Source organism: Struthio camelus, chromosome 4, assembly GCF_040807025.1.
Source record: "Struthio camelus isolate bStrCam1 chromosome 4, bStrCam1.hap1, whole genome shotgun sequence".
Lineage (NCBI taxonomy): Eukaryota > Metazoa > Chordata > Aves > Struthioniformes > Struthionidae > Struthio > Struthio camelus.
The window spans coordinates 80,768,436-80,794,599 of NC_090945.1; the positions used below are offsets into that span (position 1 = coordinate 80,768,436).

A 26,164-nucleotide genomic window follows, 5' to 3' on the forward strand; every position below is an offset into this window, starting at 1 on the left:
CGCGATACAGCCATTTGCTTGTGTACTTTAGCACATCAACTATAAGGCTATTTCTGTTCAGAGAAGGCTTCCTGTGTTTCCCCTTCTGAGATGGCAAGGCCTCAGTGCAGTGCAAGCTTCAAGACAGAAATAATGTGGATTTCAAGCACAGCTGTTTATGTTAAGCACATGACTAGGTGCCACACTGCATCAGGAGCTGGAAGCAGAAATGCTCTTTGCCCTCGTTATGCCTCTCCCCTGCTCTGCTCCCAGTGTAATGGCAGATAAAAGGCACAAACTGACGGGCCTCACCTGAAGGAAAAATTACTTCTGGGAGCACAGGAGAGCTGCAGATATTATCCCCCCCGCTTCAGTTTTGCAATAGGAGAAAGGAAATGAGAGAGGAAAATTCCTAATTAAAACTACTCCTTGCAATAAGTAGGAAAGTATCCTCCTGTGAGAACGCCTGGTGACTAGAGGCATGAGACGTTTCTGTTATTAAAAAGACAGCGCCCGGGTACCCTGCACCGAGAAAGCAACTTCGTGGGCACCAACCTCCCAGCTCTTTGTGAAGGCACAGAAAGAAAGGGGGGTGGATCTTAACTGCAAGAAGTGCCCATGTTTATGTTTTCTATTATTATTTACATTTAATTGATCCTCCTTTTATACCACTTGGGTGAGAACTAGAGAAGAAACAAAACAATGAGACTGTTGCTTCTAACATGGCACATAAAACAGCTGGAGATAACAACTGAAAAAAACCTTAGTTTAGCCTTTTCTTCCACTTGTATCAGCTTCCCCCCCCCCCCCCAGCTAACATTTCCTCTCTGGCTTTTCACCTAGATGATTTCTGAAAGGCACAACCAACACCACACTTTCACACTGAAACATAAAGGAGGCAACCAGCTCAATTTTCCATGTTATCAAACAACTCTCACTTTTCTCCATGAAATCAGAAACGATTTCAAAATATCAGCCATCTGAAATCTGGTAAATTGTACAGGTAAAAGCCATTTTAGTCACTTCATGACACTAGTCTGCCCCTCGCAATGTTTTACTTTGGGGCTGTAGAGTGACTGCCCTAAAGTCTTCCTAGATGTCTGCAGATGAGGGTTGTGGAGAGAAGGTTAGTAGAAGAGAAGATCTCAGTCTGATATACTTGTTTGTAATCAGTGGGAAAAGCACTAGTCAAGCAGAGAAGCCCCTGAGCTCAGAAGATCACAAATGATCCTTTCTGTCTGGCAAGTGGCTAACCCTGGGGAAACAAACTCCAGCATCACTAGGAGATGATTTATTAGTCACAAAAATTGTGTTATGTTTTTATTGTCTTCACAGATAAATCAGACCAGCAAGACATCTGTAACCATACACACAAAATATTTATCAAAACAATTAACGTTACAAATCTCCTTTTAAAATAATTTATTTCACGGATTTCTTTTTAAATGGTACTGTCTTACAACATACATTATTCAACAAAGGTGTGCTGAACAGACTCTAAAATAAGAAACACTTAAATTAAGCAATTGTCTCTGATTAGAATTTCAGTTTCACCCACGTCCTAACTTGTAAACGTTTGCTGGAATACGCTTCTGTTGTAGGCTTGATTTTTGTGCTTACAAAAACAGCATCAAGTTTCCAAATGTTGAAAAGAAAAAGTTATTGTACGGTAAGTATGCATTCAGTTCAACATACAAGGCAACCAAATGATTCTGTCATTAACGTTAGCATCATGTATATTTTAGTTCACTGCACTAACATTTAAACTAAAACTTCAAACCACATAATTTTTTAAGTGACTAACATTTAAAAGGCAAGCAGTAATATCCTGAAAGCTTACAAAGGACACCAGCACACAGCTAAGGTGGGGCATCATTTGACAAAGGCTGCGGATGTGTATATGGCTGCTTTTTTTTGTACGAAGCCCACCTGCAAACGGGGCAGCAGTGCCGCCCCCCGGCCAGCCACATCACGATGCAATTCTGGTGGAACACGTGGCCGCAGGGCAAGCCCATGAGCAGACAGCCGTTTTCAAAATTTTCTAGACACACAACACATTCTGTACAGTGCAACATCTCCGAGGGCCAGGCTGACCAGTCTGGCTCCCTGTCATCTGTAGTGCTGCATGACCCGTATGATCTCGCTTTCCTTTCATATGGCTCGTTCTGACAATATTTATTGGCACACGAACAGGTCTCAGCATCGCACTGAGGTGCTCCTTCGTTGGGCCTCTGAAACGTATTTAGCTCATCGTCCTCAGAGACTTCTTTTTCACTACCGAACACCTCTTTGTTTTCACTGTCAGAGTCACTTTCGCTGTCTTGAAAGGCTTCCAGCACTTCCTCATCACAATGAACGCCCAGGCATTTAAACCTCCACATTGGTAAGTTTTTTATATAATCAGTTGGTATCAGAGGGTGAAGCCAGAGATCGGGGAAGGCCAATCGCTCTAAGAACAAATCCGGGTCTTCATCCCAATCCGAGTCAAAAGGAAAGTGTTGAAAAGAAGCAATAGGATGAAACAAGTAGCTGGTGTACCAGTCCCACAGGCTTGACAGCCACTCCAGATTATTAGCATTTACTTCATCATTGTTGTTATGGCGTCTTCTTTTTTTCTCAAAGTAATCAATTAGTAAACCATGACCAAGGTAAGTGCTGAGGAAGAGGGCAGGATGTGAAGAGTAGAACATCCAATCGGCTCTTACCCAAGAAGCCAGAGTAGTTGTATTAGAGTACCTGAAGAGTTTTAAACTGTACTCATAAAAGCTATCTAAGTAAGGAAGTTGCAAAAAACCTAACACAGGTAGCCAGGAGATTATTAATAAAGAATTATACGTCCCTAAAGTGCTTATAAGAACCACAAAGCGCTTTATAGTAGCGCCTTGGGTAATAAACAGGTCCATCCAAGCCATCAGATTAACCAAAACTAAGCTTAAAACAAATAGATCATTAACTTCTGGTTGTAATGAGCGCAAAAAGGAATCCATGGCACGTAGTGATATAAATTCACCAGTATTACTTCCATACCTGTAAATCCCCTCGGGAGTCCTAAGTATGTAGGATGGTGTCTTATAGATACCAATTTCTGCCATGTAACTTTTATTGTCCCAGTTTTCCACGTTCACAAAAATAAACTCCACTCGTCCAGTAAACTTTACACTTAGTGCAGAGAAGAACGCCGGGGGCTGGTCAAGGTTGGCAAACAGGTATATTTTCACCCGATATTGGTCACTTTTGTTCCATTCTTCTTTTAGATGTTCCGAGTTGTAGATGGTTTTGATCCGAGAAGCGGCATGGGCTGTGATCCATTTGAAAATGTGCTCCACTTCAATTTTGCGCCCACTGTACTCTTTAAGCATTACTTTCCCCTTGGAGGTACTGGTTTGTGGAACAGACATAATGAGGGTGGATTTCAGCCAACCCCTCCTCTTGCAGTATCTACAAAAAATATGGCAAGTTAGATTACAGAGTTTTACACTCCTAGAGCTGCAGTTTTTACATTTCTGTAATAGGCCCGACAATTAGATATGCTGAACACCTGCAAATCCTCATAGAAATCCATAGGAATTATGGGCCTCAAATATTCACTGACAAAGAGTATTTACTGTTACAGTACATTTGTTATCTATCTTACAGAAGTGTTGCAAAGAGATGTGTATTCATAAAACACTGGAAAAGTGTTAATTTTCACGGGTCATTATAGTAAATAAGGCCATGCATTAGCACCACTTATGCTTTATAACAGGATTTGAAAAATAAGCTCATTTTTTACTCTTTAGCGTAAAGCTTTAGTATTAGGAGCTACTTTTCTACATTTTCCAGCCAAGATAACCATTACAGTGGTTATCTGCATCTGCAGATCACTTTTCCACTGCTTCCTTTAGTCCTAGTTTTGTCAAGCAGCAGTGGGGTGAAGTTAACAAGATATTGGTCCGGTCACAGTTGCTGTAACGAAGGTGACAAGAGTGTTCGCTTCCTACCAGAACCATTTTGGAAGGATGGAGAGAAGCTGCTAAGAAGTGCAGCGAGAGAGCTTGCCACAGAAACGCTGACGGAGGGACAGACACATGCGGCCAGATGTTTGGGACTTAAAAAAAAAAAAAACCAAAAACCAACCTCCTACTTTCTGGCAAGCAGAGCGTTCAAATGGGATGAAATTCAAATCCACACCTAATAGAAGAGGCTGTTAAAGACTGAGCCCTTAGTCATGGTCCAGATCCCAGTGAGACTAGTCTAGCGACTCACATGATCTCTTCTCTCGTACCTCTTTCCTGTAAGCCTCACTGTGCCACCCAGTTTACCTAGCCCTCTTTTAGCAATGCCTGGCAAGTTCAAACAATTAAGAAAATACACAATCCACAAGCAAAACAAACTGTCTCTGAAAACCCTACAAATTACACATCAAAATAGAGCCCATCAGCCTCATTCACCAGCCATTTAACCTACTCCTTTTCTGGTTTTGCATAGACAATTGCAATTCCCCATTTTAGGAATCTGAATGTAGCATTTTTAGGAAAAGCCATAATATACTACCCCATTAACAAAGGTATCCTGACTACTATACCATAGTGGGTTCTTCAGAATTTCAGCTGCAACCTGATGAGAATTATTCATGAGGGTTTACTCAGCAAAACAAGACTTGCCTTGTAGTAGAAAAAATAGTATTTAAAAATTAATTTAAAACATAATATTTGATCGTAACATTAACGCTACTTAGGAACTATGCAGAGAGAAACACTGCCAAATTTTTTAAGATGTTCACATGCCAGTGTTTTGATTATATAAGATTATTTTTTGTAACCGTTCCACAGCCTAAGAATTCTGCCATATGATTAACTTTGGAGATTTCCATAAACATTCATGCCTTCATGTCATGCTATGAAAGAGACGTGCATATAACAGACATGCATATAATAGACTGCCTTTCCGAACACGTCACTGGAATTCAGGAGAAGGTTTCCTGTCACGTGAAGTAAACGCTTACAAAAAAAAAAAAAGTTAAAAAAGCCAATTGTTTTTACAGCAGCACAGAATTAACTACTGCTTTAATAGCTTCTTTGGCCCCCGCTCCTGTTCCTCTTTTGAAATCATAAGTGAACAACAGGAAATCCTGCACTGCACATGGTATGTTGTCAAAAGGCGTGTTCAAGTTTATATAAAAACATATACACACTTGTCAGGAACAGGATTTGTCAGTAATCCTGAGAAGCAGGAATTGCTTTCAAGGTTCGTGTTAACCTGTGTTTCTCCTTTCCAGATGGCAATACAATGATTCGACAGCGGACGTAATTCTCTTATATGGGCTATATTCAGTTCTGTTCTAAGCAGGCACAGTTCTTATCCAGAAATGCCTTGACCGCAAGGCCATCAGGTGCCGCTCTTCATTCTTCCTTTGCTCTATTACCCTCTACGTAGTCTAATCACATATGTCCCACACGATGCTTTTGGAAGCTGCAGATCTGAGTTTACGATACTAATAAATAACATAACAGAGAATTGTGAACAGACTTTAGTGGAGATAAAAACATGAATAAAGCCACCTTCTATCATAGCTACTTTTACAGCACAGGAAGCTCTGCTGCCAGAGCACAGTTGAGCCTTAAGATATTCTTGGGATTTAGAACATCCTTTAAGAATATACCTGGGGTCACTGGAACAGTTAAAAGTGCCAGTACGTATGCCGAATCTTGATACTTTCTTCACCATTTTCTCCCAGTGGACTTTACCCACCAGTGGGCTTCTATCGTTTGCTATGACCTAGTGCCAAAAGGAAATAATAATTTAGTAGCAGAAAAAGTTTGCTTCCCGAAATAAAGAACAAGTTTCATGAAAGCAGAGATCTAGTCACCCTTGATATTCTTTCCCCTTTCTCTTAGGCCATACCGTAGGCATATACAAGATACCACCATCCTACGTGTGTTTGGAGAGTGAACCTCTAAGGTTGGAATACTATTGTTTCTGAAGAAAGATAAAAGTGTATCGTCATTTTAAGTACCCGCTAAGATACTAAAATTATTGGTACTTCACAAAAACCTTGGGAAAGTAAGAAAACTATCGTTAACAAGTTCATTGTGGTGGAGAAAGAAAGAGGGTGCAGCAGGTTCCTCTTCTTCACAGTAAAAAAAAAAAAAAAAAAAAAAAAAGATGATTATTTTATCAACATTCCCCGTGAAAAGTTACAATATACCAAAGAAAGTTACAATATACCAAAGAAACGTTGTCTCAGAGCAAGTAAAATGTGTTTGAACATACGCAACTGGTACCAGATTAAACGGCCAACCACCACTTCTAAAGGGTGGAAACTAGCAATTAAACTCCCCGACAATGCCCAATAACACCGACTCCCTTTGAGCTTTGCCAATTATTCTCTCTATAACTTTACATGACTCTTCGACCGACTCTGGTGTCCCATCTGCAATTTCAGGATGATAATTTACTGTAATGCATCTCAAGGTCTAGTGTGCTGTAATCTGTACATTTAAGAAGTAATTCAAGTTACCTAGTTGTAAGCTTCTGCAGATGCAAATGACAGAAGAATAAGCACTCATCCTCTGACTTATCAGTGCATTGGGGGGGGGGGGGGGGGAGGGAGATGGTGTGGTGGAAAAAAGGAAAAAAAGCCTTCCTGCCTGCTGTTGACAGGTAATTTTGAATAACGTGACTGATCATGCATTCTTCCATGAGCCACTGCAGTTTCTATTTTAGAAATGCCTCACATGCTTCTGCAAGCTGACTGGTAACCACTTGCAATATGCTTTTAAATTAAGTTTTGAAACTACCATTTGTTAGGTATTTGTTTACCCACCATTAAACTTCTCCCAGTCATCTTCTGACTTAGTAACTAGGAATTTCAGCTCTCCTCTTAAGTTAGGTTGTCACCACGATTAACAGTTCTGTACGTACAGGTTGAGAGGCAGAGCTAGAAAGCACGTCTGGCCCTTGAGACTCAAAAAAATTTATCTGCCTTGTAAATAGCATCCACTCAGAAAAAAGACAAGAGGATTCACTAAGCAGAATGTTCCATACAGGGAAACAGAGGTAAACTGAAGTTACAGATTATACTCCAATTCCACTGAGCCCGAGATGTTTAAACAAAGCCACAGGTGAACACCTAGATAAGAATTCTTCAAATTATTCTTGTATCTCCCCATGGATTAGCTAAATGTAACCTTCAAACACTGAGACAACCAGCTGGGGATATCTGCTGTATTTATTGAGGCATCTTTGCATCACACAGCGCAATCAAAGCAATTGCTTTGGGTATTTTAAACAACTTCTTTTCATACGCTTGCAACAAAAAGAAACCACATTCCTAAAAACACCTTAAGACATACCACTATATCCTCAGAGCTACTAGAGCGTGATAAATGCACCAGGCATAAAAGAATCGCTAAGTAAATGTGGATAACTCTATTACTCTTTGCTACAACCACTCAGAGATCGATCGCTTCCAAAATTCTGTGTGCATGTTCAGTAAAAGCCTGGCACAGTTGCGGAGACTGCATGTGACCTATGAAATACTGGTTATAAACTTAGATGGCTGTTGGTAAATTAAACATTCAAAGTCCTGCCTGAGACGCTGTCTAGTGAAATCTGACTGGAAAAAACACCAATTTAAAAGCCTACTCCCAAGACTCAAAGAAAAAGTGTACCAATATGGGTTATGCCACTCTTGAAACAGCGTAGTTTGTTCCAATTTCTGCTTTTAAACTCAAGTGGAAACTCAGCAAATTCATAAGGTTAACTGCAAAGCATGTGGCTGTAGAGTCACCCCGAGTGTGTTAATATCGCACACAGGAGAACCAATGCTGCTCAGCTTTTTCTTCTGCCTGACATCGCAATATTCACATTAAGTGTCAAGAGGAGGTGAGTTAATGCAGAGACGGTCACTAGTATGTTTTATTATAATCTGGCTGATTTATTTTAATATGAGTTTAGTTCTCTTTCTATAAAAAAGGCCTTTCCTACTGGAGAAAGTTATTTATGCTGTAGGATAGAGCTAGCAGTTTGTAGTTTGTCACTAAACAGTGAGAACCTTAATATGGTTTTTGCACGCTGAAGTTTTCTTAGGCTTCTTAGGTCAAGATTTCTTAGGCTCGTGCTTTTTTATGGCATTAAGCCATGTCTAGTCCAGCTGTTCCTTGTAGACAACGCCCACTTACACTCCACTGGGAGTTCACCACCCAGAGACAAGCGTTTTTAGTTTGGAAAGCAGAGTCATCGCTGTGAAAGAAGGAGTCCCAGAAAAAATCGCTGTAAGTTGACCAATCACAAGGTAATTCAGATTAAATTAAAGATAAATAAAATCAAAATTTGCAAGTTAAGAAATGTCAATTTTGAAAAGCTAAGAAAATTAGGTTAAATCACTGAGTGAGGCCACCAGGAAGTGAACGAAGAGGAGGCCTGGAACTTCTTCAAGTCCAGCGCTATCAGGATTTTGTATTTCAAGCACGGGAAAAAAAGTTGTCGAGTCTTGCACTTCCTCCTAGCAAGCACTTCCAAGAACATGTTAAAAATAGGCTGAGAATCTACAAGGAATGAAGAAAGATCAAAAGGAAGAGCTAGCAAAGGAAAACATGCCAGAAACCGAAAAATGGAAGGAAAAATGGGCAGTCCAAGTTAGACCATATAAAGAATATTAGAGGGTACAGCAAAAGATTTTTCAAGCGTATGAATAAAAATAGAACAGGGCAAAAAGAAGCAGGATCACTACACAATGAAGATCCAATAGAAATTAAAGATAGTTTAGGTCTCCTTTTAGAATGAAATTAATGCTCTGACTCAATTTTCAATAAAGAAGTGATGGCTGGCTACGGACAGGTTAGCGAGTTTATGGAAAGAGACCATATCACCTGAAGATGGAAACAAAACTCAAATAACTTAATGCACTTAAATCAGAGTAAGTAGGCAATTTCCCTCACAGAATGTGATGAGCATACAAAATTACAGGTGCACCTGCAAAGTTTTCATATAAATCTATTGTCAGTGTAATTTACACTTTGACAGGAGAATAACAAATTAGTAACTATATTTAAGAGAGAATGAAAAAGTTATCCCACTAGTTTGATCTCAACAGTGTGCAAAACTTTAGAACAAATTTTGAAGGAAAAAATAATTAAAGGCATAGAGAGGATTTTATTTTTCTCCCCCTTCCAGCAGGGAGTTACTAAAGATGCATCATTCCTGATTAATTTGAGTTTAGGGAAAAAAAAAAAAAATCTTTTCCTGGAAAAGAACGAACAACATTTCAAGGAAATGTAATACCCTTTCTGCACTTTGGTAGATCATCCAGTGCCACATGGAAAATTTTCTACAGAATTGGAGATAAATGCTCATAAATAAGAACCCTAAAATGAGCAAGAAGCTGGCCAAGACAGGAGAACAACAGCATGCTAGAAAGGTAATAATAGACTTCCCTAAGGGACTTATCTTAGAAGTCAGTTCAGCCCATATTCTTATTAATGCCCTTGCTATAGAAAGTTGAAGGCTACCAAAGCCATTTGTTGGTGACAGAAAAATCGGGAAGCATGTCTATGCACAAAAGAGGCTTATAATGCCATACTGGAAGAACTGCACAAATCTTGTAATGCAGGGTGTCAGAAATAAAATTGAATTCAAGAATGAACAGGACACTCAGGGAGTTCATCAGTCAGGAAGAGTGACAGTAGATAAGCTCGGGTCTATTAGTTGATCCAAAAGGGACTATAAGCCATCAGTATTAACTGGCTGAGGAATAAGCAAATCCTAAGATGTATTACACCTGACAAAACAAATTGGTTGATTGGTCTCACGCATTGGGAATAGTGGGGTAGAGAGCCAGAGTTACAGAAACACAAGGATAATCTCAGTTCAAGCACAAGTGGCACTACTTAGCTGTGAATACACTTAGGCCAAAAGTCAGATAGAGGTGTCCCAGAGAAGAGGAATGGTCACTAGGAGTATCGCACACAGACAAGTTACGATCTAAGGGACAGAGCGAGAGTCTCCATAAAAGTATATTCTGCAGTCCAGCCGAGAGCTGGACTTAAAAACCCAGGTCACTTTCAGTCACAGGCTCTATTTCGTATTAGAGAAATAAAGACAAAGCTTGTAGACAAAAGCAGGTATCTTTTTATCAGACTAACTAGCACAAGTGGGAAAACAGCAACACATTTAGAGGCTCCAAAGGCCTTCAAGCTTTTCTTATTATTAGCTGTGCTCCCAATCCACAAAACATCATCTGCCAGAGTGGAAAATAGTAAATGAAGATTATATCTAAGCAATCTGTTTTAATCATCTTGATGAGCTAAGAGGATCCAATAGGATCAAAATAACCCTGCTGTTCAATGATCCCACATCACGGTATAGATCTGATGCCTAATCTACAGCAAACCCAGGCCAGAGGACAATTTCTGATTGCAGGGTCTGAATCATCATCTTTCCTCTCTATATGAGATACAAGTTGCTTTCATGGAATAACGAGCATCAAGAAACTAGAGAGAAGACCAGGCCCTCGCTGGGCATCTATCTACCGCCTTCCTCTGAAGTCTTAGATGCTGCAGTTTCTCAGTACTTCATCTGTGAATGTGGGAGGACCATGAAGCACACCAAGAGGTCAGAAGATTCTAACTACCACTGTGAAATACTGCCAGCAGGTTATGCCACCAAGACGTACAAAGTAAAAATGGAAAGACAGGGTTCTGTAAGTCTCCTTCACTTCTAGATGTTCAGATTTTCCTGTTTGTTTGTTTTTTCCGCTGAATATCTCCAACAGGCACCTTTTCAGATATCGCAGACAACAAAATTAAAATTAACTAAGGGACATACAGTATAACAAAGTACTGAAGTCCTGATGATTTTGACAGGCACCTGCATAGACAATTTTTGATCTGGAAGAGCTCTCCGGACTCTGAAAGAGACAGAAAGGTCCCAAACGAGGACAATAAAGAACTAATTAATAGAATCATTTTGATCCATAAATTAAAATAGTCATAGTTACGGCATTGAAGAAGCAAACAAACTTCAAGAACAAATACCCTCGAGATAAGAAAGATACAAACGCTTAGAAAAATAGGACAACGTTAGTGAGACATTTCCACTCTCTTGAATCCAAAACGAAAGCCTCTCCGATACACGCAGAGATACTCCAATGGCTACTTCGTCACTGTCACTGACACAGCTGCTCCTTAATTTCTCAGTTATCGTTAAGAATTGTTTAAAATAATTTTAAACAAACTTTTTTAAAGTACTGTTAAAAGACGTGATAGAAATTGAAGGGACGCTAGGAAACTAAACACTGCTGTTCTTATGGAGTTCGCTGTGGCAATGCTATATGCAAAATCGTCCCCTGCTCTGCCACCCCAGCAGCACCCGAGCACAACAGGAGAGTAGCCTCACTTGAACATTTTCCTTTCTTCTGTTGATTTAATTCACATATTGTTCATCCTCTTTTAGACACGCATGCAGATTTTTAAAAAAGGTTATTATAGCAAGTCCCGGTCTCGGTAAGTTTTGAAGCTCACTCACAATCGATGATTTTCAAATATCACAAGCTGTGCGAAGGAAGGTCAGCTATTGACAACTAAAGAACACACAGCGTTTCATAATATTTCAACTGTCATTATTTTAGCCAATTCTAGCTCCTTTAATTATTTTCTCTGCTTTCTCCTATAGTTAAGAGATATAGCGGAAAGAAACATGTTAGTCATCTGATATATAAGAATTACAGCACGACAGAGGAAAGAGCTTATACATAAGCTGATAGAGAAGATATTAAAATAGGATTAATCAGTATTTTTTTTTTCAACTGGGAATAATCCTTACAACGTACTCTGCACGAGGTAAGGTACGCTGTCTTGAACGAAAACAGCACTTCACAAGTACAGAGGTTGCCTCCATCCCAACAACTTGCAGTAACGCAAGTACTCTGCACACAACTTACGCAAGAATAACTTTGCATAAAACCTGAACATCTTTGCAAGTCAGCTCTCTTTTAAGAAGACATTTTAAAATCAGTCTTTAAAACTAGATGCTGCTTGTTCTAACGCTCTCAGGAACCTGAAGCAACCTCAGTAACACTATGGGGAAAAAATTCCTGTTGAATTATTTACTTTGCATATTTGACAACCCTTGTGCCTCGCTAGTTTGACAAGAGTCATTCTATTTGTGAATAGTTGCTACATTGCAACAAAGATGGGGAACAACTGAAAAAAAAAAAAGCAAGCAAAAAGGCACAATTGTAAAATGATCACAACACAACAGAAGCTCAGAGCTTTTCTATACGTTTTTTTTGTGAAGGAAAAACATTCACATTGGCAGCATCTCTCAGCCGCTGTGGGATATGAATATGTGCCATTACAAAAGAGAAAACTGTATCCAAATGAAAGTGCCAAGGAAAGCTCAGATACTATTTAAGCTGGAATCTAGCCAGGATACCAGGTGTCAGGAACACCTGCTCATATCAAGAGCGCACAAAATTTTGAATATACCGCAATAGTCAAAACTTGGTTTTACAGCTTGGCCACAAAGACAACAACTCCAAGTGCTCATTAACAGTGGGCACCAGGGCACTGCGACAGGTTTTAAGTCATCAAGAAGAACAAAACCTACAAAGTAAGAGACACCATTTCCCGCTGCATGCAAACACGTACAGGTAATTCTCCCAGGAGCAGTCACACCTCACCCAGCTTTGCGAGTCAGGCACTGCATGAAGGAGCACAGACATCCGAGTTGGAAAAACCTGCATGAGCTGCCAAGAGCAGAACTCGCTTCTAACTTATTTACTGAAGCGGCAAGGTGATACGTACATGAGAATTGTCAGCCTAGCTCAGTAGTTCCCGGTTTGAGAGCTGCAGACCCCTGGAGGTCCGTGAACTACTTTTAAGGTGCCTGCAGAAGGTAAATGAGCAAAGGAAGCCTGACATCACTGGAAAGAGCCCATGCACTTACTGGAAGATTTTTAGGGATCCACAGAGATATAAAGTTTGCAAAAACAATGGTCAATTTTTTAAGTTTCCTCTGTGCTTTTCATAGAACCCCATTATAATTAACTGTTTATGTTACAAACTATCCTCCCACCTTCTGTAGATAAAACAGAAGTAGAAATACTTGGACAATCCTCATTAAGGAAAACATTCGTTGAAAAATGGACTGGTGTGTTATTTATTAGAAGCATAGAAAAATGCTTACTAATGTTATTCAGGACAATAGTTTCTACACGACTCTCTGTATTTTTACTAATCCTGAGACATTGCACTCTCCATTTGTTATTCTACCTTGCACTGATAAAACTGAATTTCCCAAGAACTCACAACCAGTTCAGAATCCATCCATGTGGATTTAACATGTCTGGACATTTTTTGCTTTTCTTTTTTGAGGAGATTGTGAGAAATTATATCAAAACGGGTGACGACAGCGACAAAAGACTGCATCCACCGTAACATGCAGAAATTAACTACGTCAAAATTTAACTATAGACTCCCCCCTCCTCTGAGGAACTAGACAGCTATCTGAACAAGTTAGTGAAGTCATCTCAATACGCAGAGGTTGAGAATGAATGAGCTGCTATTATGAATTAACAAAAGATATACAGACAATACGAGAACTACTGCATTCTAGCTGATGGTATTGTACACTGCTGGCTGGATATGAAGACTCTCAAGAAAGATACTGAAAGTTAAAATCGGGCATCCCATGGTAAATTTATCTTGAAGGGCTACTGGAGAAGACACAAATACTAAACAATGTATTTTTATAAGAGCTAAGTGCTCCTACTTAATTTCCTTTTTGCATGTAACTGCTTGTTTCCATTACAAATAAGTAGTCAAATCTGAAAATTACCCACTCTGCATGCGAGCAAAAAGGAGGAGCGGGGAGGAAAATCACCAAAACCAAACACACATCCCTCACTCTGATTACACCACTCAAACAAGCAGTTCGGATGCAGAACGGACTACAACATTTTGCATCCGTAATAATGACCTTTGCACCTCTACCAGACTTGATGAAAGTGCTTTTCCTCCTCCTTCAGATTCAGGAAGAAAGTTCCCTTTGCTTCTCTCCACCATCATGTTATCATAGGGATCGTGTGGGGGTTTTTTGTTTTTTGGGGTTTTTTAAACACACATTCATTTAGATTTTAACTTCATTCAAAGAGGATTTTTTTTTTATCTGCAGAGCCTTTATTGTATGTTGGTAAATAGTCATACACTGTACTGGATGGGACAGGCTTCTAGAAACTAACTGGAGAGCATAACCCATACCCAAGTCCGGAAGAGCAAGAAGTCATGTGTTACTCCTCTACCAATAAGGTAAGCAGCACCAGTCTCAGCTCCAGAAATTACCTCTCATCTTCCTCACCTGCCAAAGAGGCACCACAACAGCAGCCAGCAAGCAAGGCATAAAAGGAAAGGTGATGAGATCATGAGCTAATGGGAGAGAGAACATGCTGCTGCCTGTGGCTATATGGAAGCTCTGTCTAGGAGCATAGGGCATTTGTGAGCAGCTACACTGATAAACAAATTACACTGAATCTGGACGTTTTCCAGGCAGGTTTCCAGAAAATAAAGGAACACAGCCACAAAACACTTTGTTTCCTCATGCACGGACTTTGACTTTCTTCAAGAAATTCATTTTGCCGGCTCTAAATGATAAATTCACTTCTGAATTTGTGTCAAATATATCAAGAAATAACAGCTGTTTCCTCTTTATCTTCTGATTCTCTGCAGATAGGGTTTGCGATCACATTACTGGCCTGTGCCACCTAGAAATTTCTTTTACATGCCTTGGAAAGAATCACTAGAAAATAAAAACCATCTTCAGAGTTCCTGTCTCCTGATACATCATCATAAAGCCTTCGAAACCACCTCAGGCAACAACCACCGCGTCAGCTGAGCCAGAACTGCTCCTTTTCCTCTACTGCTGTCCAGCAGCCAGTGTGGAAGAGAAATGCAGGGTCAAGGATCCTGAAGGACCTGGAGCGCCTTTCTGCTTCCCAGCCAGCAGCAACAGGAGAGCAAGGGAATGCTCTCTCCTTCATTACGGTCACTGAATCTATGCACAAGGCATCCTCACTCTGATATTATCTCCTGCATCGAGTCAATGCAAAAGTTTCCAAGGCGTGCCTAATGATAAGGCAGGCTGAGCAAGGGAGAGTAAGAAGGAACTAGAACAGGGAAGTGATGGTTAGAAGAAGCTTTAGAGGAAAGAGGAATAACAAAACAGCAAGGTGAAATCTGCACACGAACATGAAGAATACGGTGCAGGAGAGGAGCAGGGAGGGGAAGGAAGAGAAAAGGAACTAATGAAAACTCAAAGTGATGAAAACTGGAGTGAAGGCAAGGATGAAAAAAAAGAAATATGACATTTCTAGCATATATTTTACCATGGAGAACCAGACAAACAGCATTCAGCGAGTAAATTGTTCAGTAAATTCCACTCAAATTTTTTTCACAGATATTGTGACCAACTGAATAGCTGTTCAAATATTCCCAAAATGATGACAACATTCATCACACTAGGAGATATCAAAAATGCAGCCTATTTGATCTCCTGTTATGAAACTAGCTGAAAATGTATTATGATTAAAATTCCGGAAGCTACCAACAACATATCGCTACCATATTTTATTCTTTTGAATTGCATGGGGAGGAGAGAAGATTTTTCACAGTATATTCATGCATGTATTTATCAGCTGCCTTGGAGATGTTAAGTAAACATCCTTTCAATGCTCGCTCTCCAGTTGAAGAATCTCCTTCTGCACGATTTAAACCTGAAACTTGGATTCAATGAGCACTAAATAAACCTCTCCCGAAATACAAATGCTATTTGGACTATGAAGGTAATCTGTCCTCTCGTTGTCTATTTTAGGGTCAAAGCTGATGTGGTGAGAGTGCAGGTCTAATAACAGAAAGTCTTTAAATCTTGATAATCTTCTACTTAAATAGAAAACATGAAGTGAGGAGACCAGACAAAGCATTTCGTCCAGGAGAGAGCTGTCAACGAAACAGTGAATTGTCTGGTGAAGAATTCTGATTGCCCAGTGTAGCTGCTAGCAGGGGGGAACTTGCACCTAAAAATAAAATCTCTTATCAATGGAGAAACTGATGCAGAAAAGCATTTTTTACCTTTTTGTCTAGATTACTATCTCACGTTCTAAAGAGTGAAGACAAATTATTTCAGAATCCTTTTTGCAGAAGTCTTTCCCCCCTCCCCCAAAATGTACTTATTCTCATGCATCCTTGGGGAAGCATGCTAAAAATCAACGCGGCCACAACGTTTGGAGAAAGGTAAGCTTTAAGCTGCTGGAATACGTTGTGGGATCAGCCTGACAGCCCTGAAAGGAATACACTGAGATCTTGCCTCTCTGAAGGGAGAACAGAGATTGTAGAATTGCTCTAAGCCCCTTAGATAAATGGAAGCTTAAACCGGTTGGGTCTGAGCACGGAACGCATGGAGCAACCGCAAGGTAAGAGCAAGACCAGAGGCACCTCTCCTAGGCCAGCTGGGAGCACAAATACTTAACACACCCACTTGACACACAAAACACAAGCTCTGACGCTATCAGGGCCATATTGTGCAGACCATATTCTTAAGTATGTGCTGCTATGCCCACTTCTGGTTGTAAAGCGCCTGGTTTTCAAAGAGCAATCCACACAATAACAGGTGTTACTCCTGCCCGCGCAGGAACGCCGTCATTTCTAGCCTTGCCTGCTTTTTTGAACAGAGTTGCTCCTTAGATCTCACGCTCTTCCTACTACATAACTACCCTCATAAATGCCTCCTTTGAAACATATTTTGAATATGATAAATATAAACAAATAACTTGTACAATTTCTATACCTGTACCAGCCAGATCCCATCTTTTGTGTCTTCCACAAGCTCATAGAAGTGCATTTCCCCACTGAAGTTTGTACTTGAAACTGATTCAGAGGCCTCTTCCTCCTTGAGAGCAGAATAAAGCTCTCCTTCCATGAGGTCTCCTGAAAAAGAGACAGTAAGAGAAATACAGTCTAAATGACACTTGAGAAAGATCATGACAAAATTCTGATAGTAATGCCAATTGTTTTTCTGAGAGTGGCAATTTCATTAAATATATTTTGTGTGGCTGCTTACAGGACTTTTTCAGCATGAAGGCAACTGAACTTTATTGCAAACTTATTTCAGTTCTGTGTGTAGCGACATGACTACAAACAATTTGACGTCAGCTGTCAGACCACAGAGGGCATTAGCAATATATTCTCATTACACAGAGGTACCATATACATGCAACCAAACACGCAAAAAAAGTTAAGGCACACCTGAGCCTCACTATCTGAGAATAGCAATATTTCAATGGCAGACAGCAGTTTAATTTAGGTATCTTCACTTCTATTTCGCAGGATGGTATTTTTACAGCGCACACGAATTGTTAACGCTGATAATTCAAGCGGATTTCCAGAATTCTGGTCAATACTGTTGCACCCCAAAACATGTTGATTATCCCACTGTAAGCAAAAATCTAACGTAGACCAGGTTAGCGGCTGGGTTTTGTCTGCTAAGTACGAAAAAGCTTCCAAGATCTCCAGTCCTAGCAACGCAAGTAACTCACGGGAAAGCATTTTCATAGCATTTCCTCTGTAATCTCGTTTCCCTCTCATGTGTTGTTTCACAGTCTTTACAAACACTGTTAGTAACAACTTGCGTTTTGACAAGCAACTCATTCAGTTTGGAGAAACGAAGTGCTGTCCAAAGAGGCTGTTTCTTACCAAACGAAAAGCCAAAAAAAAAAAAAAAAAAAGCGTTACCGCTGAAACCCCTCGGGGCGCTCCCAAAGCTATCGATACAACGTAGGGGAAAAAAAAAAAAAAATTACGGAAAAAATCCTGCAAAGCCTGTTGGTATTAAAAGCGTTTCCATGGCATTTTAAGAAGTCGGTTAGCACGGTCCGTTTGGAGTCAAACGCTTCCCTGCGGCATTCGCAACCCCAACACGACGACACCACGGAAGCGCCCGACGAGCCAGAGCGGCCGGAAGCAAGAGTGAAATCGCCCCGTGGGCTTTCCAAGCGGCAAAGCCGACAAACCACCTAAACAAGCGATGAAACCACGGGAGCAAACGAGATCTCAGACGCCCAGCGTGCACAGGAGTTAGTAAGGAGAGCGAGAGCGTCTCGAAGCCGGCGTAGGTCGGTGCCTCGGTGCTGTCCGTCTGGCCGGCCACGACGTCTCTCTCTCTCAGATCGATGGCTGTTAATTTGAGAGCAGCGATGACACCGGCGCTGCGGGGATGATTTACGCCCGCTCCCTCTCCGGCCCGCTGCTGCAGGCCCTCTCGTCCTTTCCTGCGAGACCGTCCGCGACCTCCGTCCGCGACCTCCGCCGCTCCCCGTCCTTCGCCGCTCCCTCGGGCCTCCCCCTCCCCAAACACCCCCTCGCCTTTCCGCGTGGGTTTTTTCCAGCCTAATTCCCTTCCCTCGGGGCCATCCTCGGCCTGCGGCCTCTACTTCTTGCGCCTCGTTCTCCAAACCCACCGCCTTCCTCGGCCCTGGCCCGGACGGCGCAACCCGCGGCGGCAAGAGGGGCGCAGGGGCACCCGGCCCAGCCTCGCCTGTCGGGCTCGGCGGCGCCCCTCCAAACCTCCCGCCTCCCCTTCCCCCGGCGGCCCCCGTTGGGGAGGGGGAAGGAAGGGGCCGGGGCAGCCCGGCCCCACCGCCGCCTCCCCACCCCGGCAGCTACCTGACTTCTCCACCAGCTCCCGCACATCCTTCTTCTCGGGCAGCCCCGCGTAGCCCAGCCCGCGGCCCTCCAGGATGGTCCGCAGCTTCCGGAAGCTCAGCGCCACCGGGTCCACCAGCTGCGTGGCGAAGAAACCCGTCTCGTACCACGCCGCCGCCTCCAACACCCGCGCCAGGGCGAAGAGCGCCAGGAAATAGAGCAGCAGGAAGAGCAGCTTCAGCCACATCTTCCCCGCGGCGGCCGCCGCCGGCGCTGCGCGGGGCGGGCGGGGGGGGCCGCGCCTGCGGCAGCGCCCAGGGAGGGAGGGAGGAGGCGGAGAGGCGGCGGCCGGGGCCCCCGCTGCCCGCCCCGCTCCGCTCCGCCTCCCCGGGGCCGCCCCGCCACCGAGCGAGGCGCCGAGGGCGGCAGGGGGCGCCCGGCCTCACGGCGACGCCTCCCCCCGCCGTGATTCAGCACCGCCGCCTCGAGCGAAACCACCACAAAACATCCCCCCCCCCTCACCCCCAACACCCCTTGGCCGAGGACGCGCGAGCGATGTGACCCCCCCCCCCTCCCCGCTCCCTCCCAAATCCAATAACAAATAATAATAAACCCCATAATAAATCCAAATCCCCCCCCCCCCAATAAATCAGTGACGGGATAAAGCAGCTCGCAGGTAACGCCTGCTCGCCTTAACCCGTGCTGTGGTTACTTAAAAAAATACATATCCATGTATACATAAAATATATATACCTAAAATATAGATTATATAGATAAAATACAGATTTCGTCTGTCTATCTGTCTAGGGATGCTAGATCTGCTAGCTGGGAAACGGAAAACCCAGACTGGCATTTTTTCATCAGCAGAAAAAATATTTACTCAGTCTAAACGGAGCGGATGTGTTTGGACAGTTTTAAGACAACCGAATGGAAACAGTTGACTGGGAGGGTGATGGCAAGCTGTTCGCGGGGGGGATTAGCCCCTCTCTCGGCGGTTCTCCGCGACGGGGCTCCCGGCCGGCCGGGAGCTGTCGGTTGCTGCTGCAGTAAGTGAGACAGTGAAACTCGGCTGCACGGGAGCGAGAGGCAAATTCTGCAGCTTCGCCGTGGTGCTCACAAACTTGAAAAGCAGCTTGAACTGCCCGAGGAGAAGGCAACCAAGAAACCCGCACCGCAGCTTCTGAAAACCATTTCAAAATTGTTTTTATTCTTCAACGCTGAAGCAATTGTAAATGCAGCATGGAGCCTTGCTTAAGCGCTCTGCACATAGTCCTGGTCCGTCTAAGGCGGCTGTAAAGACTCCGTTTGGCCTGCTTCGAAACAGGTACTAAAATTCAAACTTTGAGCTGAAGGCTCTCCTCTGAAGGAAACTCGACGTTTCTTCTGTATGTTGGGTTATTTTAAGACACCGTGATTTGCATGAAAATTACCAACTCATACACATGACTGCAAAAATAGCACAGCTTAATTTTCAAAACACTGACAACCCCACAGAGTGTACGGGCTTAAGTAATTCCGCACCAGGGTATAAAAATCACATTTTTAAAAGATAACATTAAAATTGACCTGGAGAGAGAAAGCATTTACATAGCCAAACTCCTCAGAACTGTTAAACACATTTATAGGGTGGTATGATTTAAAGAAAAGGAAAAAAAAAAAAAGGCAAAATGTCAACAGTTCTAGAAGAGGAATAAGAACTCTATCCTTTCCCTTTGTCTTTCCGTGCCCTAACCTATCCAGCCTAAGATTTGGGCAGAGTGGGATGCAGGTTCAGCCTGCCTGGTATTGCACGTTCGTGCACAGCCGTTGCCTCTTCAAGAGGAAAATTCGGGACGCTATTTTCTTCTGCAACGGACCCAGTGCAGTTTGTTTTCTGGAAAGTGGAAGAGGAGAGAGATTGTAGAAGCAGCTGCCCACCAACCAAGCCCTTGGGGGCGTGTAAATTTTGTGCCTCATATCAGGAGCTATCTCAACCCTTATTCTCCATACCTTTTTTATGTGGTGCAGTAAAAATTAAAGGCGGAGAGGGTGGACTGCAAAACCCAGCTCTGCTGATGCTGCTTAATTAAATGCAAACTGATTTCATCAGTTCACTCTGATTTGAAGCGAGCCTCTTGTGGGAAGTGCAGCGTGAGGACAACGTACTGGAGGAACAGTCGACAGGAAGAGCTTGTGGGAGGACAGGGCTGAAGCGCTGCCTCCTCCTTCATAGTACATTAAAGCTGCATAAGCTCCCTCTTCAACGGAGTAAGTGGCCATCTCCCTAATATGAAAGCGGCCACCTCACTAGGATTAATCCTTTCCCCTTGGCCAAAACAAAACTGAGAACGGTTTTGTTCTTACTGTTCGAAGAGCCAAAGTACTTTCAATAAAAAGCACACTCAACATCACCTGTCGCTAGGACCAAAGGAAGGCTCTCAAGTATTGAAAACACACCAAGAAAACCACATTTTTCTTCTCTTCTAAAAGCTTCATGAAGACCCCTTTCTTCTGTGACACACACAAGAAGCTGCCTGATTTCTGTACTTTTTGTTTCAAGTGAGCAGCTCAAGAATAAGTGGAGTGCTGGGTGGGAGGAAGATACGGAGTTAAATGTTTGCAGAGAAACTTTGTGTGTTGAGTTAAAAAAGAAAAAAAGCATTTTGTTTTTAACACGAGAAGCTGTAGACCCTTCTCCACCCAATCACTTTGTTGTATCCCCTCCTTCCCCTTATTGCTTCAGGCTGTGTGCTGTGCTTAGTGATAGTCTGGCTTCCTCCAGCTGGAAAGCACCTAGCAACAATTAATAGTCTACACTCACAGCAAAATTATTTGCAACACCAACTGCTGGGGAGGCTGTCACCAATATGTCATTTCCTAATGCTCATGGGCTGAGTTAAATCAGTTCCTAACATTCCCCAGTGGTAAGTGATGATGAGTCCCCTGCAGATACTAAGCTAATCATCTGCCAAAACTCAAAACCCTGGAGTAACTTCAAGAAAGTAAAAAGTATGTTTCAAACCACTGTTCAAAAGCCCCCCAAACAACCAAAAGCAAAGCAGCTATGAACACAGAGGCAAAGGGGCAACAGAAAGCAATGATGAATAGGGGCACAGCCGCAAATGGAAAGCATACTGGGCACTGGTATGACCAGGAACTGGCCACTGCAGGTGAGTTAACCAAAAGCCTGGAAGAGAAAAGGATTATTGCTAGGAAAGCTGAGCAGCAGACCTGGGGCCTCTGTGCTAAAACACTGGTGCCTAGGAGACTTTCCCACAGCACTGAGGGCTCTGCTCAAACAAACCAGAAAATGTTGACATATTAACAGAGGCTTGGATTTTCTTCCTCGGACTCATATTTGAGTACAGTGAGAAAGACCTCCTAAAACAATTCTCCTCTCCCAGACTCTCTCATCCTCTTTTTTCTCCCCACCTTCGCATCCCTGACTTATTAAACTGACCCCACCTGAACTGGCCATGATGTTCTAGACGCAACCGGCATTTCTTGGTTTCTAGCTGGAACTCCGAATGTCTTTGACGTGTCAGCTGCAAACACGTTTTCAGGGATTTTAATTATCTGGAAATGCAGAGAACAGTGAATTGAAAACTCATTTGGGCTGAAGGCAAACAAGAAAGATGCTGACATTTTTAAAGACCCCAGTGTTAACTCAACCTAATTAACGATATTAAACAGCCATCAGACAGTCAGTCCGATGCTCATAGAGCAGTCTTACAAACGTGAAGAGAATGAAGTATGTAAGTCCTACCCTTAAACATAAACCTGAAGCAGGGATTTGCTTTTAAACAATCTTGGCAGCAAAAATATTTTACTATGATTTACCAGAGAACGAGACCAAATCCTGAGAAATGGGACAACCATCTTTTCTTGTCAGAGGGCCAAATTTGAAGCCTCAGCTGCCCCTTGATAAATGGCAAGGATTCCCTCTCCTCCCCCATCCTTCCTGACGGGCAGTTGCTGACTCCGCAGCCTGGAAATACAGGCAATAATCCACTTCCTAGACTCAGTCTTATACAGGGAACACTGAAAGAAGGGCTGTCATTTTGAAGTCCATAACATTGAAACTGAAAATTGTAAGTCAGTCCCTTACCAAGTTAAATCCCTTGCCAAGTTAAATACTATCATACCCTCTTCTTGCACGGTTTTAATATTGACATACAACAAGATAAATTTGAGCAAACTAACATTTAGACTATCTGAAACCAGTTTTCCTAAGAGTCAGCCTGCTCTGTAAGTGTAATTGTTAGGAGCTCACTCACATACTATCCCTTGATGTACTTTTTCTACAATATAGGTGCATTGCCACAAATTGTATACATTATATGACACCCTGCCTACTTGTCATTAACTGATATTATTCAAAACAGCCAGTAAGTGCGTGTGAGAGTCTCAAAGCAAAATGGCAGCAGCCAAATAACACTATTTTATTACATGTGGAGAAACTGTAAGGTGTTTCCTATTATCTACAAGTGGCCAAAAGGACACAGATTTAACACGTAGATGTTATTTTGCAGCATGATGGCCAAGATTTGACAGCTCAACTAAAGCACTAGCTATTTAAATGAGGCACTCCTTACATGATCTAGTAATGAATCATAGAATAATTCAGGATGGAAGGGATGCCAGGAGGTCACGCAGTCCAGCCGCCTGCTCAAAAAGCAGGGCCAGCTATGTCACCAGACCAGGTTGCTCAAAGCTTTATCTAGTCAAGCATTTTATTAGTTGTAGCTGAGAGTCACTCTTCCCCGTCCCGTGGCAAGTTCCCTTGCCTTCAAATACGCAGTAGTCAATGTCACAGAAACTGAACACGTATCAAGGCCAAACCAATATACAGGAGCAAAATGGATTAATTAAATCTTGAAATAAAGGATCATTTTTTTTGAAGCAGGTAATATTTTCTTTTTTCTAACAGTGAGAATCCATTTACTGCTCCCTGCAAAAGACATAGGTTTTGTTTAATGACAAAAAAAAAAAAAGTGAACTTGCTTGCCTATGCTAACAGAAGACAAAGGAGAATACAGTGGTGAAGAACGTAACAAATCAAACCAGCATGCTAATGACATAAAACCCAAGATGATATTTGCATGGCTTTAAACATCACATATGGTTACATAAAGAATAAGACTACAAACAAGGGCAGCAGTCTTGGTCTGAATCCAACAGAATGACAGCCACTTGTAGGCATCTACACAAATCACGTGCTCTTGCAAGAGAATACAGATTTCTCTATTTTCTTATCCTATTTCAGCAGTACTTTACACGGGCACAGACGACACAACATCACTCCAGGCTCAGACCAAGTGCTGTTTTTGCAGGTAGTTTTGTCTAGTTGAGCAGGAGGTTTTGATGTACTGCGCTACAGAAACCGTGGGGCCACGGTCTGGTTTGTGCTACACTTTCCAAACACTGAAGTTGCCACAAGTACGCCAACCAAGCGATACTCAAGCAAACAGGGGCATGCATCTCTTTCAACCGCGCTCATCAGTCGGCTGCAGGACTTTAACCCACGAGACTCAACACTCAAGAGGAAGTTTGCTGGCCAAGCTAGTGCCCTAATGACAGCCTAAATCCTCCGTTTCCGGCCCGCCAGGATTGTTAATGAAGCACTGACCCCGCTCCAAGCCTCTCGGCGGTACGTAGCAGTGCAAGGCTGGGGGCGGTGGGGAAGGGCCTTGCCCCCGGCCCCCGCGGAGCTCCGCTCCCGCCGCGACGGGCTGCTGCCCGGCGATTTTCACCTCAGCACGGGGGCTAAGTTACACCTAAGGGACCAGCCCCAGCCGGCGGCGCCCCACGGCGCAGGAGACCCCTCGGCCCCCTCCGCCACGGCCCGAGGAGCCGCCGGTGCGGCCCGGTCTGGGCCGCACATCAGGGCCCCGCGGGCCGCGCCTGTCACCATGGCAACGGCACCCGCAGGACCCCGCTCTTAGCTGCCTACCTTACTGCCTGAGTCGTAACACGGCACTTTGAGGACCCCCCTCGCCCTAGACTGTTATTCTCAGCGCCCGCCCCGCGGGCTGCCTAAGGGGGGAGCCTAGAGGCCCGCGCTGCTGAGGCCTCCGCCGGCTCGAGAGGGGCAACTCACTCCCCCCATCGCGGCGGGGGGCGAGGCCCTTCCGGGGCTGTCCGCGGCGTTGCCTGACCAACACTCACCGCCCCGCCCTTGGCGGCCCGCCGGGAGGCCCCCGGGCTGCCCGTTGCTCTGCCTGCGCCGAGCGCCGCCGAGGCCCCCGGGCTGCCCGCGGCGCTGCCTGCGCGACGGCCGCCGCCGCCGCCGTCACCGGAGAGGAGCGGGAAGTTGCGAGCGCGGCGGGAGGCGAGCGGGGCCCTTCCGCGGGCCGGGCGGTGCTGCCGGAGGGCGGCGAGGGCCGGGCAGGATCGGGGGGCAGTGGGGGGGGGAACCAGCGGCGGCGGAGTGGGGCCCGGTGCCCGGCGGCGGCGGCGGCGGAGGAGCGGGGCCCGGCGGCGGCGGCGGCCGCTATGGACCAGTGCGTGACGGTGGAGCGGGAGCTGGAGAAGGTGCTGCAGAAGTTCTCGGGCTACGGGCAGCTCTGCGAGCGCAGCCTGGAGGAGCTCATCCAGTACGCGGGCGGGCTGCGCCGCGAGATCCTGCAGAGCGAGAGTAGGTGCAGACCCCCCCCCCCCGCCTCCTCCCCGGTCCCCCCGCCGCACCGGGCCCGTCCCGTCCCCCCCGCTCCCTTCACCGGGCCGGGAAACGCCAGCGGCGAAACTTCACCGCGGGCCGGCGGCGAGCGGCCTGGTGCGGCGGCCCCGAGGGGGTCCCGGCCGCTGTGCGGGGCCTGAGCAGCCCCCCCCCCCCCCGGTGTCCCACTCTTTCTTTCTTTTATCTATTTATTTATCTTTAAGGGTGACACTTTTGGGGTGTGTGTGTGGTGGGGGGAAGTTGTAGCAGGAGCAGGGCCTTGCCTGTCCTTGCTGCTTGAGGCATCTCCTGCCCCTTCCTGCTGAGCGGCGACGGGGCCAGCACGGATGGACGGACAGACGGATGGATGGCAGCGTTGTGCTGGCTGTCCTTGTTTTCCTCGTCGTTACTTCCGCAGCCGCTCCGTTGTTTGCTTTAGTCGTGGCTAGCTTGGGGAGCGCTCAGGGCGAAGCCGCTCTGGAGCTGAGCGTAAGCGCAGCCTCCCAAGTTTTGGCCGTGCAGGTTTTTTTTTGTTTTTTTTTGGTTTTTTTTTTTTTTTTTACGGCTAGTGCTGGCGGGTGAGTGAGCTCTCTGAGGCGTGAGCTTTAAACACGGGGCCGCTTCAGCTTTGCCAAATGCCCCGGACAGAGGTAACGCAGCGTTTCTCGACGGAGCGGGAGGGAACGGGGAGGCAGCCCGAGCGGTTTACCCCAGGCTGTGTAGGAAGCGAGCCACGGCTCGGGGATTTTAAACTGGAACTCCCGGGCTCCTAAGCCCAAACCTGACAGCAAACTGTGCCGCTTCACCGGTTTCTGCGATCTGCTTTTGTTCAGTTCGGAGAAAACTGTGTTTGTCTTAGTCCTGTAGAAATACAGGT

General features: G+C 44.4%; 2 protein-coding genes across 11 annotated transcripts in view; one reads left to right on the top strand and one right to left on the bottom strand.

Annotated features, from left to right (window-relative positions):
* Window positions 1-1,266: 1,266 nt before the first annotated feature.
* On the bottom strand, window positions 1,267-24,760 carry RNF103 (ring finger protein 103). 7 transcript variants are annotated; one of them, XM_068943711.1, is made up of 5 exons: window positions 24,583-24,760; window positions 22,095-22,205; window positions 16,798-16,937; window positions 5,621-5,736; window positions 1,267-3,417 (listed from the first exon to the last, which is right to left on the bottom strand). In XM_068943711.1, exons 2-5 carry the CDS (start codon window positions 22,105-22,107, stop codon window positions 1,839-1,841), a joined length of 1,848 nt encoding a protein of 615 aa, XP_068799812.1. In that variant the 5' UTR covers window positions 22,108-22,205; window positions 24,583-24,760; the 3' UTR covers window positions 1,267-1,838. The 7 variants fall into 7 exon arrangements, with proteins under 7 accessions (XP_068799812.1, XP_009684383.2, XP_068799816.1 ...); XM_009686088.2 differs by lacking the exon at window positions 24,583-24,760 and adding an exon at window positions 24,259-24,534; XM_068943715.1 differs by lacking the exon at window positions 5,621-5,736.
* RMND5A (required for meiotic nuclear division 5 homolog A) overlaps window positions 23,620-26,164 on the top strand; it is a 31,214-nt gene continuing 28,669 nt past the window's right edge. The window contains exon 1 of one of the 4 annotated variants that reach the window (XM_009686094.2): window positions 23,620-24,279. Coding sequence is in view for 1 of the 4 variants with exons in the window: in XM_068943717.1 (XP_068799818.1) it covers window positions 25,125-25,266 (142 nt within the window). In the remaining 3 variants the exon portion in view is untranslated. Of the gene's footprint in view, window positions 24,280-24,984; window positions 25,938-26,164 lie in introns of those variants that run through there. The other 3 variants (XM_068943717.1, XM_068943718.1, XM_068943721.1) reach the window with 3 other exon arrangements.

Coding starts and splice junctions, on each gene's coding strand:
- RNF103 (XM_068943716.1), bottom strand. CDS start 18,897: ATGTGGCTGAAGCTGCTCTTCCTGCTGCTCTATTTCCTGGCGCTCTTC. Junction 16,938..18,671: donor GGAGCTGGTGGAGAAGTCAG/GTAGCTGCCGGG, acceptor TCTCTTTTTCAG/GAGACCTCATGGAAGGAGAG. Junction 5,737..16,797: donor ATGGGATCTGGCTGGTACAG/GTATAGAAATTG, acceptor TTTTGGCACTAG/GTCATAGCAAACGATAGAAG.